This window comes from Arctopsyche grandis, chromosome 1 (assembly GCF_051622035.1).
Source record: "Arctopsyche grandis isolate Sample6627 chromosome 1, ASM5162203v2, whole genome shotgun sequence".
In the NCBI taxonomy this organism is placed as follows: domain Eukaryota; kingdom Metazoa; phylum Arthropoda; class Insecta; order Trichoptera; family Hydropsychidae; genus Arctopsyche; species Arctopsyche grandis.
Genome location: NC_135355.1, coordinates 38,765,927 through 38,788,652, shown reverse-complemented (window position 1 = coordinate 38,788,652; position 22,726 = coordinate 38,765,927). Strand labels below are relative to the sequence as shown.

The following is a 22,726-nucleotide window of genomic DNA, read 5'->3' as shown; positions in this document are numbered from 1 at the left end:
CCAACTTCAACCGCTACTGAAAGAGTGTTCTCCACAGCAGGAATAATAAAAACAAAATTAAGGGTGAGATTAAATTTTGAATCATTTAATGCATTATTATTTTTAAAATATGTATTTTTTAAATTAAAATAAAGTTTATGTATGAATATAAATTTACTTTTTCTTTTTAATGTATATATTTCACACTATTGTTTTCTATTTTTTAAAACTATTCGAATATATTCGGATATTTCGAATGTTACTATTCGATATTCGAATAGTCGATGTAGTCGACTAATTTGAAACTTTTACTATAATATATGTATGTATTAACAGCCATATACAATTTTGTTTTCAAGTCTTACTTTCGATTTCATTAAATAGTAATAGCAGTGCACAAATTCGCTTAAAAACACTTTGTTGTACATATATGTATATTGAGTGTATACTATTGACATTTCATTAGATTATTAAATATATTTTGAGTTTAAAATTTGATATGTATGTATATGAGTGGATTCATTATGATTTATTTTTTATTTTTTTATTTTATTGTTACAAATCAATATACACTCGCCATTACAGATTTGCTCCAATGCGACGGGTGTACGTTAACGAAATACAGAATACATAAACAATCAGAAATACAGTAAAACATACATATACAATCAGAATATATAGCATATAACAATTAATCAGAAATAATAAAATCTATAGACATCTATGGATTATTTTTAGATTTTTTTTTGTATACAATTTTTATACATATAATAAATACGAAATTATAGAGATGTCTATAGAGATATCTATAGATTTCAGATTACTGTGTATAATTATTAGAAATTATACGCAGTCAGATTTTTGTGACAGCAGGATTAGATCTAATACCAATTTTCAGGAACCGTTTCAGCAATGATCAGATAAAATTGGCAAACTCTGATAGAGAAACGATCGATTTGGAGTCACAAAACCCCCAAATCTAACCAGCAGTGGCGAGGACTCGAACCTTTGACCTCAGTGGTGCTAAATATATACGCTACCACTAAGCCAAACTTCTGGCTAAAAAAGGTATCAAACATATTTACGTATATACAAATGTATATATTTATTACATACATATATACATATTATACATCCCAACCCAAAATATTGCGAGATATAACCCAAGATCCATTATTAAACAATAACACAAAATCTTGCGAAAAAAATGCATTCACAATTCATTTTTGTGTGTTTGGACATAGGCACCTTTGCTTTTATACCCCTCATATATAAGTTACATAATAGTACTTTCAATAAAGTAGAAATATACTCGGCAGATACCAAAATTTGTAATTACAATTTGTTTTTATTGCTTTTATAGCACCACACTATAGGTGGTTTGATAAATAGTGTGATTTTACTTGACAGCGTTGAAACTTTCTACTGTGGACTAAATTTTGCAAACAGTCGATTATTCGATAGAATCTTTGTCTTATTAAATCCCGGAACAAATTATTGCTTTGCAAAGATGCGTATTCTTATTACACTGTTTCATTTAACTTGGATTCATGCTGACAATTTGACCCACTATAACCGAGGATTTTTTTTTTGAAAATTCACAATAATTTATCTTTTCGATGACGCTTATAAAAGTTGAGCTTGCATATTCCCAAAAGTGATATAAGCCATGTTGGAAAATGGTGCTTATCAGTTCATCAATACTTAGTAGATGAAAAATAATGTGTGAATATGTCGTTTTCCAATAAAATATGAACATATGCAACCATGCTGCCCAGACTTTTTAAATGCCTAATTTACCTAAAATAATTTTACAAATAAGTGAACAGAGAAGTCAGAACAGATTTATGGATGCTTTCGAATACGAATAAAAAGTAAAATGTGGAAAAGCTTAAAAAGATCTGACAGCTTAAAGCACCTTTATTTGGCTTCGTCACTCCGTATGATTCTGTTATTTAATTTACAACAATATTTGAAATGATTTTTTAATTCAATTCAATTTGAAAAAAAATAATAAAGATAACCAACTAAATATAATCCAGAATTTGTAATATGTACATGTATACTATAACATAGTATACATGTATTACAAATAATATAATAAAATGGTATATTTGCATTTGGACGCAACTTCAATGAAGTCTAAAACTGAATGTTTTCAGAAAATTAACCCATTTCACCATTGAAATATTAAATGTAATTACTTTTGTCCATCGATGAACGCAAAAAGAAAGATATCTTATGGTGGCCGCATTTGAAAGACACTGATATATGTATTGTCATATTGATCTCTTCTTACGTTTGTAGAATAGGGGATTTAACTATGTAAATATGTAATGATGTATTGAATATAAAGTTGAAACCAAAATAAAACATCAGCTACTACCTCTACTGTTTGACGAGGCTCCAAAAAACGCGGCCATGAAAACTATGGGAAACTCCCTATAGGACTAAAACCTTATCATATTTGAGAGCATATAAACACATAGACAAAGTAAAAAAATCAGAAACATTTGTACATATATACATACATATACTAAGCTAAGTATAATGCGATTGTGTGGAATCCGCATGAAGCAAATTACTCTCTGATGATTGAGAAAGTGCAAAAAGCATTTCTTCGTTTCCTATATAGGAAAGAATATGGGTATTACCCATATCTCTACCCCACTCCTTTCTTTTTGGGCATGCTTGGGTATAATTCCCTTGAACTTCGGAGAAACTTCTCATTAATTCGTTTCGTTCTCCTGCTCTTACGTGGTAATACGTCATGCCCGTTGTTGCTGGAGCAGTTGAGACTTTATGTCCCTAATCACTATGTGCGTGGTAGACATCATCATGTGCTGGCTGTACCTCATGCCCGCACAGTCCTTTTTCGAATGGCTCCTATTCCAAGAGCTATTCGACTTCTTTATGAAATCGTTGCTGCCGAGACTGAATGTGATATTTTCCACCTTAGTGAGCGTAAATTGTCGGAAATTACTCTAACGCATTTATCTGGTTGTCTGCGCTCATCATTGTTTTCATGATTGATTGTGATTTATGAGTGAAATTTTGATTAACTCTCTTCCATTTGGGTCTTACAGGGATGTTTTGTATTTGTAGTTATTTCTTACATATTTATTGAAACTGGCTGTAGGTGCAAGGCATTCCTTATGCTATATTTTATTTGATATTTTTACTTTATCTGTTATTATTAAATGCTATTTTTTATGTTTATGTATGGATCTATTTATATTTATGTTCAAATGTATTTTTTTTATGTATAATTGATGAGTATATTATTTTCATTATGTATTAATTTATGTTTAATTGTTTTTTTTTTGTGTTATATTTTTTGACCATTGTGGCGCTTTAGGAATTCCTGTTATGCCACAATGGTCTGTTGAGAATAAAATAAATAAAATATTAAAATCTTACAACGGTAGTGTAAAATAGTTGACTAATTGCTTTAGAAATTATAACTTGGGTCTATGAGGGACTCAAGGTTGTTTTGTTTTATTATTGTATACTGTTCTAGCCGGTGCTATTTTTACAAATGATAGCTTTTATCATGAAAGGTTAATTCATTTAATATAAATAATTAACACTAAGGATTCAAACGAATTAACGATTTATTCACGGTTTTTTATGCAAAAAATTACAAAATAAGAAATTTGTATAATCAAATTATATAATTTAAAACTCAAATATTATTCCAATCAATAGAATTGTATTTTTTATTAGAGTTTTGTGAAAACTTTTCCACGGAAGATCAAATGGTGGAATTGCTTGGTAAGACGATTGCGTTTGCTGCATATCTGCCTTCGTTGAGACTTGGTAAAGCTTTCCAATGTTTGCTTACGTCGTCATATTCCCAAACATTTCTCAAACGTCTATTTCCGTCGTGTCCTTCTTCTTCAAAGTCTTCAACTAAAACTCGTCCAATTGTCGTAGGCATATACATATGTACGTATAAAGGTTCAAACTAAGCTACATATTAAGCTTACCCATGCTAAGTAATTTATTTTGGAAAAAACATAAGCTAATTCTACGTGCAGGCGTTGGCAGTGTGCAAAAAGCCGTCCAGAGTTTCTTTTTCGGATCATATGACTCGACACTGTCTAAATAAGTCGTCGTTTGATAAATATAACCTCCACCAACATATACCATTCCATTGTTTACGGTGCTCTAAAAACAAAATTTGATTGGTTTTTATTTCAAAATTATCCACAGTACCCACAGGCGATCTTTTATGGGAACCCATCAATACATATAACATATATTCACCGAATGTTGTTCTCTTGCCTGCATCATCGGAGTGCTGTAAGACCAAGAATTGGAATCTACCGAGTAAACTTGCAACATGTTAATGGATATATTATTTCCATTTTCGATTGTTCGACCACCTGCCACATAGATTCTGTCGTCAATGACAGAAGCACTATGATGATATACAGCAATCAATAATGGAGCGACGTTCTTGTCCCAGTTCATTGTTTTACTATTCCACCTATTTGAAACCAATTTAACAATAGTTACACGATTTTAATTAAATTAAGTTTAATTGTTAAGATTATGTACCTCTCCACTGATGAAAATCTGCTGTCAACATATCCTCCGATGACGTATACGTCTGTGGAAGTAGGGTGACGGAGTGTCACTGCTGATAAATAGGTACGACCTTCATTTAATGGTTTCAATGAATGCTTCTTACCGTCTTTCAAATCAATGCTGTCCACCTTCGAACAAATAAATTTATTACAATCTAAGAAAAATACCTCAATTTCATAGAAACGTTATGAATTCGAATATGTACTTTAGAAGAAGATTTCCATCCTCCGATGATCATGATTTCTTCATTGACGAGAACTGATGCAAATTCATTTCTGTCAAAGTCAAAATTTTTACTTAAGGTCCAAGTGTTTTTCCTTCCATCATAAACATCGATGGTATTTGCTTCCTAAAAAACAAAATGGGCATTAAAGGAAATAATTAATTTGTCATTAATTCAAGTAAAGACTTGTGATATAGAACTTACAATACTATAATCACCGATGAGTGCTATTTTGTCAAATTCAAAATGGTTAAATTTCAATTTGGCCATGGACAATTTCGATTGACAATCCTTTAAATTCTGGTTGGCAACGGACAATTTCGATTGAGAATTCTCAAAATTCTGTTCGGAAGTTGACAATTTTGATTGTAAGTTTTTTAAATTCTGCTCAGAAATGGACAATTTCGATTGAGAATTCTCAAAATTTTGTTCGGCAACAGATAATTTCGATTGTGAATTTAGAAAAATTGATTCTATCGCTTGTTGAAGAATTCCAATGCACTCCTCATAAGGAGAACAGAAAACCAAAACATCCTTGACTAGAAACTGAAAGAGTTACATACATGTTGTTAAATGGCATATTTAATTGCATTCTATGATAACAAATTTAATGGTACTCAAATACCTCCATCGTGACCGACGGCAACTTTACGAGACTTAACAGATCTACTAAGTCACTATTACGGTTTGTTTCATCAGACTTGACCCATAATTTCACAGATTCAAAGAGTTCTTCAGCCGAAACGTTCAATTTATCCGACTTCAAAATATCGGCTAAAGACGAAACTGGCAGATTGACTATTTCCTGATTTTTGTACAACTGAAACACAAATAAAAATTTTACTTATGCAAAAAATCACAATGGATTTATTGAAATCAACACTTACAGTATTAAAGTTGTCGATAGTCAAACTCGTTGCTTTTTCTCTCGACTTTGGATCTTCCGAAAGACCCAAGACCTTCACACAATTCGTTGCATCGATCGTTTCGAATTGAGGGGCAATGCTTTTTATTTGTATCTTTTCGGCTAGTTTCATGAAATTTTTGAAGTGCTTGTTTTCGATATCTGGAAACGTTTGTAAAATATTACACAGAGTAAGACGAATAATTTGTTTTTAATATGAAAGCGATTAGTACTTGTTTTTCCAGTGTAGCAATATTTCAATATAGCTTCGATTACCGTGTGGTTGTATTCGGAAAATACGGCACTTAGCTTGTATCTATTTTCGACGAAGAATTCACTGCAAGCCGAAAGCACTACGAGATGTGCAAAAAAACTGCAATAGCACAGAACGGTTATTAGAAGTAATATTTTAAATGATATCTATTTTTGAAATTAAATAATGATACCTCCGGTTTCCAACAGCGAAAGTCACGTCGATGAATTTTCGATCTTTCATGGCATCGTACAAATATTTATGAAGATTTGTTGTGAAGCCTGGTTTAGCCTCCACTTCAATCATCTTTCACGTTAATTTTCAAGAAAGTCTAATTCTGAAAATGAATCGAATTGTAAGCTGAACATATTCCAAATAAGTATACATTAAATACAATATAGCAGGACTTACCAACTGTAGATAATCTCTGCGATGAGTGATTTGTACTATGAGGATTTGTATTTATATACCTACTGTATCATGAAGATATTTAATTTGTGGTGATAGATAAGCTTATCGTGAACCATTATCCACCAGTTCTATTTGTATCATACGCTTACAAGTAAATAGCAAATGATAGTACATATTGTCATATGGTTTATTATTATACTATAATTAAAAATGTAACCATTTTAAGAGATTTGAACCAATTTCAATTTGTCTTTATATTATTTTCAATATTTACGTCGACAGTTCATGGGCTTTAGTTATCAATTATAAATATGTATTTATGTACATACATATACATATATGAATGCGGTTGTAAACATGTTTTCATAATGATAATTTTATGATAATCATAAGAAAAATCATAGACGTAAATATGTATGTGCATATGTTGTTCGACAAATAACAAAGGTATTTGGATTGCTCGGCTACACTCATCTTCACGTTTTACATTCCATTTAGGGGAGTATTTTTCCCCTGAAATTTCATGGTGAAAGAAGCTTCCCCACAAGTAAATTTTGGAAGCTTTCATTGTACATATGTTCATTGTCTAATTGAAAAGCGTTAGATCCCTTTGAAGGCTTATAATGCATACGTGCTTTGGAAGGTCTCTAAAACAAGAGTTCCTGTCATTACTTAAGTACATAGTTAGATAGTCAATTTTAATATTTTCCGGAGAATTGTGTTTCGGGAAGAGTCAAAGTTTTCCCAATTTTTTTACGCCTGAGAAACGCCCGGATATATGGGAAACGCGTTTTGTAAAGTGTCGAAGAGTCTCCATATATAATATAATGCCCGAGCATTGCTGGGTAGGTGTATTTGTCTATAGACTGTTCCAAAAATCGGAGAATGGTTTAAGACTCATAATACGTTCTCCGACTTCATAAACTGGAAAAAGCCGAATTTTTCTTTTGTAAAAAATTATTTTTTTCTAATAAATTTTTGCTAATATGAAAGAAAAGATTTTTATTTTTCGGGAATTTCGTTCTCAACTTTCGAGGAGTCGAGTTGTTGGTTTCGATACTGTATTATAGCTAAAAATAGTTAAAAACAGTTCTCATACTTTAGTGATTTCGTTAATTTGTGCTAAAATATTCACGTTCTTTATGTTTTTTTTTTTTTAATTTTGTTAATTCTAAAATTTATTTTACACATATGAACGTGTGTTTGAATTATATTTTCGTAACTATAATTGGTTTTCATAAACATAAAATTTTATATTCTCGAAAATTCTTATTTGTTTCCTTACCACATTTTTTACTAGCATCTTCTAAGCTCGCTTTCGATTTTTTTGTCTGACGAAATTTGTGTTCTTATCCACACTCTTCCGATCGTTTTCAAACTTTGCCATTTTGCTCAGTTTGGTCATCAATATATGTGGAAATCAAATCCGCCATTACGATGGTGAAAAATAATCGTAATAGATACGCTTGAAAAAACTCCATTATCGTTTTCGGTGACGTCTATTATTCACATTGCCGTATTTATCCACACTCTTCCCTTTTTTCCAATTTAATTGTTTAAACGCCTATAACTTTTTGTTTTTCACTCTATATTTTATTATAAAGGTTAGTTATAGCATAAATATGACATAGATCACAGAGATAATTTTAAATCATATTAATCACGACATATTACATTTAACAGGTACATATATTAATGTACTGTTAAATTGTATTATAATTATATTACTATACTGAAGAATTTAAGTCATTATTTTTGTTTTCAGTTTTATTAGAGGACGGTGTCATTGAAATTTAATCAAAGACGTATAGTCATTAACATAAGTAATGATTGTTATACATGTTTTTAATAAAGTGAGAATGGGGGTTGGAGGGGTCTCGTAAGTGGAATAGCCTAGGGCCTCTATTTTTATCTAAATTCGGCCCAGGCTAGAGGCCTTTGAACGTTTGAATTAAACCTTTGCTGTGTTTTCCAAAATGAGTGTCTTTATCATTATTTTAATCGTTAGTTAATCAATTAATGTACCGGAGTATTTTGCAAAGAAGTTTTCCTTATTTTCTTCGGCCTAAGCAACGCTGGGGGAAGCCTGAGAATACGAGCAACACTAGGCAATGCTGGTTGGTATATATAATATTATTTTTCAATTAACTTTTTCATTTAATATTTGACAGTATTTGCGTTTCTACAAGAGCTCTCCAAGTCACCCATTTTCCTCATCTTCGTCAACTTTTCCTTAATCCATTTTCAGACTGGTTCACCTGCGCCAGGTATTCCATCCCTTGCAACGTCCAGAAATGACGTACGAGATGTAACAACAGGCAAAACGAATGTTGTATGTTATTCCAGCAGACTATCCGGTGATGGATCGGTCCATCGCGTGCTGCCATAATCTCACGCACCCGACACGTAAGAAATTAATAAAATATCACTACCTGACCAAGGGGAGGTGAAGCTACTCATTTTCCACCCCCTTATTATATTATTAAAACAATTTCTGTGTAATTCGAAGGAGTGTTTCAATTTCCTAGTTGCCAGGCTTAATTAACGCGGTCTCTTCCCCTAAAACCGTCGTCGATTGCATAATGCAACGTGCACTTGCTGAATGATTTGCACATTGCATGTCGCCCAGGTGACAGACTTTAACACGAACGCTTCTAATTACGTCGAATGAACGTACATGTGTATATTATGAGCCATTTTGTTTAAGTTGAAATTTGATTTTTAAATGCTTTTTATTATTACGAAATTATGTTCACAATACATCTTATATCCATTTTAATAGCTACTGATCTACTGGTCATTTTCTATTTTACAATTTCAATTTAATTTTGTCAGTAATCATAGTATTATCTTATTATAATGTTAATGTACAGCAAAATAGGAAAAAAGAGCTCAAAAACCTATTTACAATTCTTATAAATGCTCATAATACATCTAATACATAATATTAATTAAAGACTCTATAAAGTCGATGACCTAAAGCAGATTGTGTTTAGGTAATCTGTGTATACATATGTATACCTGAAGGGTATAGACATTTCGTTGTAATCACAGAGACTCATCACAAGAGTGTTAGTATGGTTATTAGTGATTCTGTCATAGACTCGTGAATTGTTAGTTGAATATTAGTACTTTACGTATGTACATATTTATGTTTGGCTGTTGAATCTACTTTTGGGTAAATTTTTAGTTGAACTTTGCATGAAATTTTTGATCGCTCCGCTACAGATCGCTACTTGCCAGAAAGATCCAATTCATTTTTAATAATTGTCAATCATCAATGCACATCGAAATGTCATCTCGTCTTTCGTACATGCTTAAATTTCGTCGAGACGTCAAAAACTGAAATGCAGCCGCGTCGTTTGCAGCGATTTGTAGCAAACCCATTTTTGATATATGCTATGCATATATATATATATATATGTATATGATATATCATTAGTACTGAGGGGTTCCGGGTTCGATCCCGTGCTAATCTTTAATATCGCTGGTCATACTTGGAAATTTGTGACTTTAAGTCGATCGTTTCTTGTCAGAGTTTGCTAATTTTTTGGCAAAATCTGATTTTCATTGAAACGGTTCCAACAAATTGGCAAAAATCATCCTACCCACTTGCACAAATATCTGAATTTGATTTATGTACAATATGTAAAAAAAATATGTACAAGTCTAAATCCATAGATGTATCTATGGATTAATTCAGCGTTTCCCAAATGATGGGTCGCGATCCGGTACCGGGTCACAAAAAGCAAAATGCCGGGTCGCCAATTTCTTTAGATAATAATTTATTGGAACATTTGATTTATTTATAGGTTTATCAGAGTAAATTATTTTGTATTATAACATATAAAGACTGTATGAACATACATAAATATACTGTTTTATTTTACTGATAGGCTGGTAGTATATGTAGGCGATAACAAATGTAGTGGGTCACGAAGGAGAAATATTAAAATAACCGGGTCGCGGGAAAAGTAGTTTGGGAAAAGTTGAATTAATTAATTTTTTGTTAATTTCATGTTCGTCACCCTCTCGAAATACAGCGATTTATGTAATAAAAACGCTGCAATGTTTGTAATTAATTGTCTAGGAAGGCGCATTGGGGTCTACCTGTTGGCCTTTCTGGTATATATCTATGTAAAAAATAAAATAAAATGTCTGTATGTCTTTTCATCGATGGAACTGAACTAAGTTATGATGACAGTTGGAAGTATTTTAATAATCTTGTTAGTATTTTTGTTTCTTATTTGTTAATTCCTTAAGTTTGGGAGTTGCTTTTCTTATGAGTATGTTGCCACTTCTGGGATTCCCCAAGGATTAAATCTTGGCCTTGGTCTTCCTATCAACTCTTATGTTATTTGATATTTGGTTTTTATCCATGTCTGTTCCCTTTGCCTTTGTCTTGAGATCTTTGGGTTTCAACTTCCTGGCAAAGAGAAGAGATTTATTTCTTGGAAAACATTTCGTAAAATTTCTCAGAGGAGAGATTCACAATCCCGCTATCCTGGAGAAGCTAAAATTAGCTAAAAAGCTGTTCGACTCCTTAACTTACTGGCACATTCCTTGGACCTCTTCAATGTCAGTTATGTTGAGTTTGAACACTTCCTACACGATATAATTTTATTTGTTTTTTTACTATACATTACTTGCATTTTATTTTTTTATGATTTTTTTTATTCTTATCTTTGTACTATAACCACAGTGAACCACTTTGGGGCTACCTATCAAGTCTCTGGTATAGATTTAAATAAAAAAAAATTAACAAAGAAAATACATTGAAAGTTTTACTGTTCACTGAAACGAGCGAAACTTTAATTTGCACTGTAGACGCTTTAATAAAGATTATCGCAAATCTGTAGATTTATTTACTCTTGACATATTAAACATATATATTTTTAAGCGTGAAAAATTTAAGGGATTATTATTATATAAAAAAGCCGCACAAAATTATTCGGCCCGTGCGTATCTCTTATCTTGTAAAATCTGGTCGCAAGGAAAAAGCGTAAGGGTGTAAATTTGCAATTTGATTTTTTGACAAAATTACACGTTAAAAGCGCGATCGATCATGTCGACCCGGCGAAGGAAACGATAAATTATTATTTTTTGTACGTCTGAAAAATTAGCTTAAGTTATTTTTTAACTTACGCATAATAACAGGCTTCGGCGATACGACCAAGCCGAGTACTTTAAACGAAAACACCGTTACAGAGTAACACGATTAGTAAAAAAAAATCAATACGTGTTTAAATTATCACATTTTGCAATATCGCAAATTGAACGGTCGTTCTCCGTGTAATAATATTACTTTTAATGTAATCAAGGGATCAACCGCGTAATGTGAAATATCGGTAACGAAAGCGCAGATTTATGGTAATCGCTTTAAGTGGAACGTTTTTAATATCCTTGCGTAATTTCGAGAGTTGCTTCAAGTGTATTAAAATTAAAATTCGCGACCGAGAGAGAGGGACCAGAATAATTAGATTAATATCACATTTTTATCTGTATATATATATATGTATATATATTTTTTAAAAACATTAATTTATTTTATACGTCGTAAATTTCCCGACGAAGCGATTTTACGTTGGCCTACATACTCATATCTCAAAGCTACAGATAATAAAATCTGAAGTATGCATAAAACCAGTTTTTCTTGTTTAATATTGTTGCGTAGGGGTGGGTGGAGGATCCAAGTAAAAGGCCAAAGTCGTGTCACAGCATTTATTGGTGATTCAGGAGATACACGCACTGCCAGTGCTCCGTCCAGAAATGTCTTGATATGGTCTAAGTACCTTCTTATAAAGGACAGGTCGCTCAGGACATCTTCGACGTCCGGTTACTTCCCCATTGTTTAGTCATGTACTTGGATATGCAGTCCCACACTTTTCGCGTTGTCAGTTCTAAGAACTCCACGGGAATGCGACCGAGTGCCGTCATCGCCGCTAAGTGCATTCGGGGGTATCTCATTGTTAGCTGACTTGCACTTAAGCCTGGAGATAATCCTCGAAACCAATTATAACGGCGGCTCCTTTTAGCATAGGCTACAATATGTCTCAACTTTTTCAGTGCGGCTAGTATGTGCTTAGAAACTATATAGTGAGTCACAGTGGCGACGCCTATCGGTGCTTTTCGAAAGCTCAACAATTTAACAAGGAGCACAGCTTGGTGATTGCGTTAATGCTAATTCTAGAGGTCGCTGGGCTCCATTTCGACCTCGATTGAATAGAATTTATGCCGAGTATTATTTGTAATGCTGCTGCTCAGTGTTGGATATTTGTAACTCCAAGTCGATCGTTTCCTATCAAAGTTTATCTCATTTCATTGTTGAAACGGTTCCTCATCAAATTGGGAAATCAATTCCACCCACTATGTCACCACTATTTGAATTTGATTTAAAAAAATTATAATCTCTGTCTTTTTATCGTATTCAGGCAGATAAAATATAGGCGTGATATTATAGACAAATCCGTTACGCCAAAAGGTTAATTTATAATCTAGCACACAATAGATCAGCAACTGCACGCAAGCAGCACTACGACAAATATTCTTTAGTACATTCTATATGGACACATTCACATATATGTTTGTTCCATAAGATGTATGCGGCGTACTTTACAGCAGTAACCAACACGATCTATTCATATTATACAGCAGTACATGACACCGACACGTATCAAGCAGAACTAGTTTCTTTCGCCAATGTGGAAATATTCACGCATGTCGTGATGTCATAGTGGCGAGTGCACACGTACTAACTAAATGTCATATTGTGATAATATTGACTCAAGTGATATTGTGCCGTATCGTATCGTAACGTATCGCGCTCTGTAATGTACATACATGTAAGCCTTATTTTGCCCTGTACTTGTCCAAAACAAGTATGAACGTGCCGAAAACGGATGGTGCAAGTATGAATAGAACTGTTGTATTCCGTGCAGTGCTAGATAATATGAATATAACTTTGTGTGGAAATTTTCGTCAAACTAGAATTGGAATTATGATTATGCAAGCTAGCTGGGTGGTTGGGTAATTGCCAACCACCGAGAGGTTGGCGGTTTTGATCCTGTGGGTTGACTTCAATTGACAATAATTTATTCCGAGTATTATCTGTAGTGCTGCAGACTTGGATGTTTATGATTCGATCATTTTGACATTAACAGAGTTTGCCAATTTATCTGATTTCATTGTTGAAACCAACCTACCTACTATTTGTTACTATTTGAATGTAATTTTAAATATTTATGAAATATAAAATTTAAATATACACAAGTTCAAGCATAGGCGTCACTTTGGGGTACCAACCTGCAATGGCATCATGGTAAAAATATATATTAAAAACTAATATAAAATCTTGTTTTTTAAAAACTTTTTTTTTACTACAGTTTTTTTAACTTGATACTGAAACAAATTTCTGCGCATGTAAATATGCTATAGAAAATTGAAACTGATCAAAATGTTGTATTATAAAACTAATCAGAAACTTTAATAAATCAGCTGATAACTAAAAATAAAACTATCACTGTTTGATCTGTGTTCATTTGTAGCTGGTATTGGTTAGAAAGTTTGTTATGGAGGAATAAACAATGAAATTTGAGGTTATGAATTGCTGCCGGCAATATGTATACTCATTTATGCCGGGAACTTTACAGTTTAGAATAGTTTATTAATACTAAGATTGCTTTAAGAATAGTTAATCAATGTATGATTGTCCATAAATGAGTTTATGTATTTACAGAAATAAACTTTTCAATCATCAGATAAATTAAATCAGCTGATAACTAAAAATAATTGTATGTGATGTATGTATGTAAGCTTATTGTAAAAAACTAAATGTATGTAAGCTTATTGTAAATCATATTAACAATAAGATACAACATAACTTCTTATTGAATACTTATCTCGCAGATAAAACTCCATGAAGAGATATACTTTAAGCCGTGAAATGTCAGATTTGACACATCTGGCCATAAATCAATATATATCGTGTATTACCCTACAAGTAGCTACACGCCAAATTTGAAATTTATATATATATATATATATATATATATATATATATATATATATATATATATATATATATATATATATAAATTTCAAATTTGGAAGTTAAAACTATAAATATTTATATATTAGAGATAACGAGAACCAATAGAGCAAATTTCATAAAATATAGAGTGAATTATAGGCGTTTAAACAATTAAAATCTTATATCGCCATATCAAGGCGAACAGGTTGGAAGATACGGGACGAACGCTTATTAAACGTCAGGGAGATTTACTTTCTGCGTGTTTAAAACGCGTTGTATACGATATTTTATCTCCAACGTAATGGCAGACGATACATTAACGTGTATTGATGACCAAAATGAGCAATATGGCAAAGTATGAAAACGATCGGATACGAGATAAAAATGACCACTGACACAAAAGCCATGTGAAACGTAAAGGAGGTATGTAAAAACAGATCGATTTACAAATTTGAGGTTATGTATTCGAGGTCATCTCGCCGATGACCTTTCAAACATTTCTACGGGTTACTACGATGATTTCTTCCATCAAGACATCCAAAATATCAATTTTAAAAGGAATTTCAGGCATAATATGTAGTGTGAATGCTGATGTGAGCACGGTTTTAAATAAGTTTGAAAGGTTTAAATTAGCGGGATTGAGTAGTGTATTGAAGGGCATGAAATCAGTTTCTAGTATGGATGGATTGACTCTGGATATTTTAATCAACACTTGGGACTTTGTTGGACCTTATTTATTGAAATAGGTCTTTAGAAAAAGAAGGTGGCCACAATTCTACCAGTGCCAAAGGTGTGAATGATTGTTTGGTGATTTTCCGTACACTACTAAATGGTGATTTGATGGTGATTTGTATGAAAAAAAGGCCTTATTCAATGGTTAGAAATTCAACTTAAAATGTAATATAATATTAAATAATTTTTCATTCCACTTTCGGGAATTATTTTACTGAGCGTATTTTAGAGCAAGTGTCAGACCGGAAGTGGGGTTCATTCCTCGAATATTTCTAAGCGTGGAAACCCCATTCGGTCGGCATTTGAAAGCCGCTGATAAATAAGAGTGAAAACGCGTGAAAATGTAACCCCATTTAGGGGAAATTTTGCTAAATATTTTCCGGGGTCTTAATCACATACACCATTAAGCGCATATCTCACATATGTAGTATGTATGTATGTATGTAAGTGCAATGGAAACTTCGGTGCACATGCATTCGTATTATGATTATTCTCGAACTCGCTTAATACGACCTCAAACTTTGTGGTTACGAAGAAATAGCTGGAATATATAGGATTAAACATTTTTCCACATAATAAAGAGCTCAAAAATAAATATATTAGCTCGATTTTCATAGGGGGCTATAAACATTGTTAAGTTTTTACTTAAAATCAATTGAAAATGTTTTTTTTGTTTATCACATCGAATTCAGAAATTGCATAGTTATGTACATATTGATTGTTGATATGAATTCATTTCATATAAAATTAATTTGAATCGAAAAAAAAAAATTCAACGATATCGATATCGTTGTCATAGAAACTTTGATTTGATTTGCGATGCTCCCACACAAACCTTACATGGTTACATTAAACCGTATAAACCTTTCGAAATTATATGTATAGATATTAGATTTTATATTTACATACAAACATACAAGGCCTAACAGGTAAATACCAATTCACCTTACTGGCCAATAATATATATAAAAACGGACGCGATGTATGTATGTTTGTGGGTATGTGGCGGACGCGTCGACAAGTATGGAGATTTCAAAAAAATAAATTTTAAAATGCCAGGAGTATATTTTGTACCTAGAGATATTTAATAAAATAAATACACGCAAACAAGGCGCCAATCAGCGTGAAGTGATTCACGTGGACAAAAACTTTTGACCAATTAGAGCAACGATGATACATTCTGACCAACGAGTGCATTTTAAGTACCCACTATTGATATTTATTTTATTTTAAAAGGAAAACCAACAGTCTTTAATCAAAACAGACAAATAATGTATTCAATTTCAATATACCAATTATAGGTTTCCGCTGGTAGAAATAAAATAAAGGGTAAACATACTCGTAGTCACACATAAAATTTGGAAATTAACATAAGAAAAACAGATAACTTAATTAATTAAATGTAAGTATTGAATTTCACAATTCGTAAGATTATTTAAAAAATCTCTTTACTATTGCTCTCCTTGCTTGCTGATGCGTATTATCAAAAATATCAAGACTATGTTCGCTCGCTAATTGATTAAAGGTTTTATTTGTTGATTATGTATTACTCATGCCGATTTCATTTGTGCGCAACATTAAATCGATGAACGCGACTAAATTGTTACCATTCGTATTGTAACTTTATTTTAAATCATGTATCAATTTGTTTCTGAAAACGCCCGTTGAAATTTCAACGGGCACAACACTAGTTATGTATAAACATCGATAAAAAATTCACAGAATAATTTTTACAGAGCAATATAGAGACATTGTATATGAACGAATTTCGCAACATTTTAAAAATCAGAAAATTAGAGATGCTCTAAACTCGAATTTTGTGAGACAAGGTTGCCAATTTGTTGGAATCATATCAATGAAAATCAGATAAACTGGAAAACTCTGATTGGAAACGATCGACTTGGAGTCACTTATACAAGGTCTGGCAAGCAGCATCGGGCAGGGATTGGATCCGTGACCACTTGGTTTGAAAGCACGACATTTTATTTATTTTTATTTTACATAGATATATACCAGGAAGGCTTTACAGGAAGACTCCAGATTTAGACTTTTTTTTAGATAATTTTTACAAATTATACATACATATATACATTAAATACAGAAGATTTTAGACATCAGGTAGGATGATTTTTATTGCCAATTTTTACATACCTCCTTTACGTTTCACTTACGATTACAATTCAGGAAAAAGTTTGCCTCTTATCCGATCGTTTTCATACTTTGCCATATTGCTCATTTTGGTCATCAATATACGTAAATGGATCCTCCGCCATTACGATGGTGCAAAAATATCGTGTAAGATGCGTTTTAAATCTGCCCGGCGAGATAGTCGTTGACGTTTATCCTCCGTTTGTTTATTAGTTTTAAACATAGATGGCGGTAGTAAAATAAAATTATTGATATTTTTATTCAAAATAATAATTTTATATACAAATTATAGAAGAGGTATGTTTTTAAAATTTTTTTTGAGAAACCGTTTCAACAATGATCAGATAAAATTGGCAAACTCTGATAAGAAATAATCGACTTGGACTAACAAATACCAAAGTCTAACCAGCAGTATTAAAGATTAGCCCGGGATCGAATACAATAATCTCTCGGTGCTAAACATAAACGCAACTACTTAGGCATAATGCTGGCTAACCATCAATCTATGCTGCTGATTTTATAGCAAAAAAAAATGTTAGTTTAACGTCAAAAATTGGATTCACTTCAATACTGAGTGAGTCTGGTAACAATCGAGTTAGACTCCATGTATACGATTTTACGCGAATAGTTGGGGGAAATAATCATAAATGGACTCGTTCTAATAAGGAAATCGTGTCGTACTGGCTGCACGTGACTTCGTTGTCGTGTTGTAATAATTAATTCGCACAAGTCGAAGTGAAATTCAGCACTCGGAACGGAAATGAAGCAATTTTCACTTTGCCGATTCTGGAATGGCAATAAGGATTGCACCCCCCCCCCCCCTTTCATACGTAAATGCGTTTGTCGCGTGCGACAAACCGTAAATACTGTGCCAATTGTCAAACCGGCAATTGATGCATTAAATTAATGCAATTATAACTCGCTGATGCGATAAATTAACACCACATCACCTCTTTGGAGCGCAAACGTGATAACTCCACAAAACCTATTTGTTCAGGGTAGCGTTTTAAAGGAGGGTTGAATATAAGAAATGATACTAAGAATCACTAACAATCATACTATTAAAATGTGTGAAGAGTCTCGGTGGTTAAATAATATGTATATAACCTTTTAGTACAAAAATAATATTAGCAAGATACTAGATCGTCGACTTTTAAGAGTCTAATGTTTAAAATACTACATAAAAATGTGTATTAAATGTATTATGAACATTTATAAGATTTGTAAGTAAAACTTTGAGCTTTTTTCTATTGTCTTGATTTTGATTTTTAAATGCTTTTTATTATTACGAAATTATGTTCACAATACATCTTAAGACTCTCTAAAGTCGATGACCTAAAGCAGATTGTGTTTAGGTAATCTGTTTCTATTGTCTGAGCACTTACATACACTAACAAAACGTCTCGAATACTAACCTTTCTAAGCTCCAAGTAATACAAAATAAATCCCTAAAAATAATTTATAATACACCCATATATACTTACTTGAAAAAACTGCATGCCATCTATAATATTCCGTTTGTTAGAGACATTATTAACAAACTAAACAGTAGATTCTATGACAGAATCACTAATAACCATACTAACACACTTGTGAAGAGTCTCGGTGATTACAACAAAATGTCTATACCCTTCAGGTATAACACACAGATTACCTAAACACAATCTGCTTTAGGTCATTGACTTTAGAGAGTCTTTAATTAACATTATGTATTAGATGTATTATGACCATTTATAAGGATTGTAAATAGGTTTTTGAGCCCTTTTTCCTATTATGCTGTAGATTAACATTATAACAATATTATACTATGATTACTAACCAAATTAAATTAAATTGTAAAATAGAAAATTATCAGTAGATCTGTAGCTATTAAAATAGATATAAGGTGTATTGTGAGCATAATTTAGTCATAATAAAAAGAATTTAAAAATCAAAATCCACTAGGTCTATCGATTTAAATCCGAAATTCACGTTTTTCGCTCCAGTCTAATGTATGTACGTATACGAAGTATCAATGGATGAAGTTTCGTGATTTTGAGAAATCTCGATCGTGTACAGTGAACGTGAGGTGTGATTTTTTTCTTTGTTTTATCAGGTAGTTTTATCATAGGGTTAAACTCCTAGATACATAGTCGAAGCACTGTTAAAGTCTCGTCACAAGTGTTATGAGTGTTTATCTGGTCGCGTAGACAGGCGTATATGAGATGCACGTTCAAAAATGTTATTTGCTTACAGACGTATCTTTGAATGTCATTGGCTCTCAATACCATGTTTATATTATACGAGCTGTTATTGTATTATATAGTTGTATACAAGTACAAAGTATAGTTAATTGCTAATACTCTATTTCTGGTCCGAAAATCAAAATTAATTTGATTTAGAAGGGGGGAAATCATCTTTGTTGATTGTTCCGATATTCTTCATATTTTTATTTTATTTCACATAGATATATACCAGGAAGGCTTGACAGTAAGACCCCAAATACGCCTTCCTGGACAATTAATTTCAAATAATGCAGCATTTTATTATTACATAAATCACTGTATTTCCAGAAGTTGAAGAACACGAAATAACAATTAATTAATGACAGAATTAATCCATTGAGACATCTATGGATTAAGATTTTGTACATATTTTTTACAAATTATACACACAATAAATACAGAAGATTTGTGGCAACACTAAAGATGATTTTTTGCCAATTTTGAGGAACCGTTTCAACAAAGATCAGATAAAATTGGCAAACTCTGATAAGAAACGATCGATTTGGAGTCACAAATACCCCCAAATCTAACCAGCAGTATGGCGGATCAAACCCACTGATCACTTGGTGCTAAACATACACGCTATCATTAAGCCATACTGCACAGGACTGACGAAAAGGGGGAGGGGAAAGGGGAGATTGTCGGAGACCATTCTATTTGAAGGGTCCTGATTCTGGATAAAATCATAGCAGGAATATAAAAAAAAAAAACTAATTAAAAGCCGGCCGTAAATAATGAATCTTAACAATATACATATGTATATATTTATGTAGTTTAAGGCTATAGAAAACTTTTTACTGCAGTGAAACTTAAATATGTTTAGATAGAAGTATTGATTTTGACATTTAATAATTTGACAGAAGTATTGATATTGTTGTTCGTCTGACAACATTTGGATTTGATATCCTACATTCTTCCTATCGTTTTGAAATGTTGCCATTTTGCGTGGTTTCGTCAACAATATATGTTCAAATCAAATCCGCCAGTATGATGGTGAAAAATATTCGTAATAGACAAGTTTTAAAAATGCCACAATTTTGACCATCTTGACGTCTAATGGCAAGTTATGGTATTTATTTATTTATTTATTTTACAAAAATCAATTAATCAAGCACACTCGTCTAACAGATTGCTCCAAAGCGACGAGTGTGCTAAAAAGATTAAGAAGTACAATAGTAAAAAATATAAGTTAAAAAACAAATTACATATACAAATATACAAATTAATTAAGGAAAGGATAACTAAATAAAACATGAAATCATAATTAAAAACACTAACTCTACCATTCTAAATGGTCGCGACCTCCATAACTTAGGAATTGGTGCAGAGAATGAAGAGAGACATGACAAATGTTAATGGCAACATCCAGTGAATTTAAGAAACGGAGGCCACGAGGAATGGGAGAATAACTGAATGCCACAGTTCTAGCCAAAGGAGTGTGAAAAAGGGGACGATGGCGGGTCCATATCACACTCTCTGGAGCATGAAGGCCCAACTCAGCCAGGATAGATGGACAGGAGATACAGCCTCTAAATATGGAAAACAAGAACTTGATGAGGGCAACACTCCTCCTGTGGTCAAGAGAAGTGTTGCCGACCATACCCATGACGAATTTTGAAGGAAATAAGTATGGGTAAATCCCATATTGCTCCTTATAAAGCAGTCTGAGAAATCGTCTTTGGACAAGTTCAAGCTTCACAGATAGAAACTTAGCGTAAGGATTCCAGATTATAGAGGCGTATTCCAAGATAATCCTAACTAGAGCATTGTACAGCAATCTCAAACAAGCGGGATTATGGTAGTGTCGAGAATTACGAAAGACAAACCCAAGCATTCGTGAGGCAGAGGAACACACAGAGTCGATATGAACAGAGAAATTTAGGAAACTCTGGAATGCAACCCCAAGATCAGCAGTTGAATCGATCCAGTTCAATAAAAAGTTACCAACAAGATATGGAGAGGTACGATCGAGGGTGGATCTGGATCTGGAGTAACACATAACCTTGCACTTGGAGACATTAAGAGGCAAACAGTTGGATAACGACCAATCATGAAGAGCATTAAGATCATCTTGTAAAAGCTCACAAGAACGTTCAGAATCGAGACTCAAATAGAGCTTTAAATCATCAGCGTTTATTTTTCCTTTCCACTACCTTCTTGCTTTGTCAGATTTTAATTGTTTTAACGCCTATAACTTTTTCTTTTTCACACTATATATAATTTAAAATTTGCATTATAGGTTCTCATTATCTCTCATATATATTTTCACTTCATTCATACATAGGTTATATAATGAATGTTAATTAATATTTTATCTTAGATACTACTCGCACATCATCTTTATTTGCGTGTGCGTTAGCAAGGATAGTAATTCAATAATACTGACCATTTTATGGGTGGTAGCGGTTGGGACTGATTTAAAAATAAAATATTCCCCTTTTTGACGTGTTAAGTAGTTGTAACAACGATTTGAAAACAAAACAAGAAGATTTGTTTCGAGACCGATTCGTACAGCGAGATGTCAATGTCACAAATGACATAATGACAGATGACGTATTTGGCCATAACAAGCATATCAAATAACCATTATAATATAAACATTTTAACATTCATTATATAACCTACGAGTGAAGTAAAAATATATAAGAGAGATAATGATAACCTATAATGCAAATTTTATAATATATAGTGTGAAAAAGAAAAAGTTATAGCCGTTTAAACAATTAAAATCTGACAAAGCGAGGGGTGGCTAAAAGGGAAAAAACGATGGGAACAGTGTGGACAAATTCGCTAATGTGGGCATTAGACGTCACCGAGAAAGACGATGGAGTCTTTTCAAACGTGTCTATTACGATTATTTTTCACCATCGTAATGGCGGATATGATTTCCACATATATTGATGACCAAACCGAGCAAAATGGCAAAGTTTGAAAACGATCGGAAGAGTGTGAAAAAGAACCCAAATTTCGTCAGATGAAAAAATCGAAAGCGAAGTAAGAAGAGGCTAGTGACAAAAATTAAATCAGCTGATAACTAAAAATAATTGTATGTGATGTATGTATGTAAGCTTATTGTAAAAAACTAAATGTATGTAAGCTTTTTGTAAATCATATTAACAATTAGATACAACATAACTTCTTATTGAATACTTATCTCGCAGATAAAACTCCGTGAAGAGATATACTTTTA

General features: G+C 32.5%; 1 protein-coding gene across 1 annotated transcript; it reads right to left on the bottom strand.

Annotated features, from left to right (window-relative positions):
- Nucleotides 1–3,577: 3,577 nt before the first annotated feature.
- Nucleotides 3,578–6,390, bottom strand: LOC143915734 (kelch-like protein 23). Its single transcript, XM_077436498.1, has 11 exons — nt 6,364–6,390; nt 6,146–6,289; nt 5,933–6,072; nt 5,683–5,861; nt 5,421–5,615; nt 5,000–5,341; nt 4,778–4,921; nt 4,543–4,700; nt 4,249–4,471; nt 3,969–4,149; nt 3,578–3,873 (listed from the first exon to the last, which is right to left on the bottom strand). The coding sequence occupies exons 2-11, from the start codon at nt 6,256–6,258 to the stop codon at nt 3,734–3,736; spliced, it is 1,815 nt and encodes a 604-aa protein (XP_077292624.1). The 5' UTR covers nt 6,259–6,289; nt 6,364–6,390; the 3' UTR covers nt 3,578–3,733.
- Nucleotides 6,391–22,726: the final 16,336 nt, after the last annotated feature.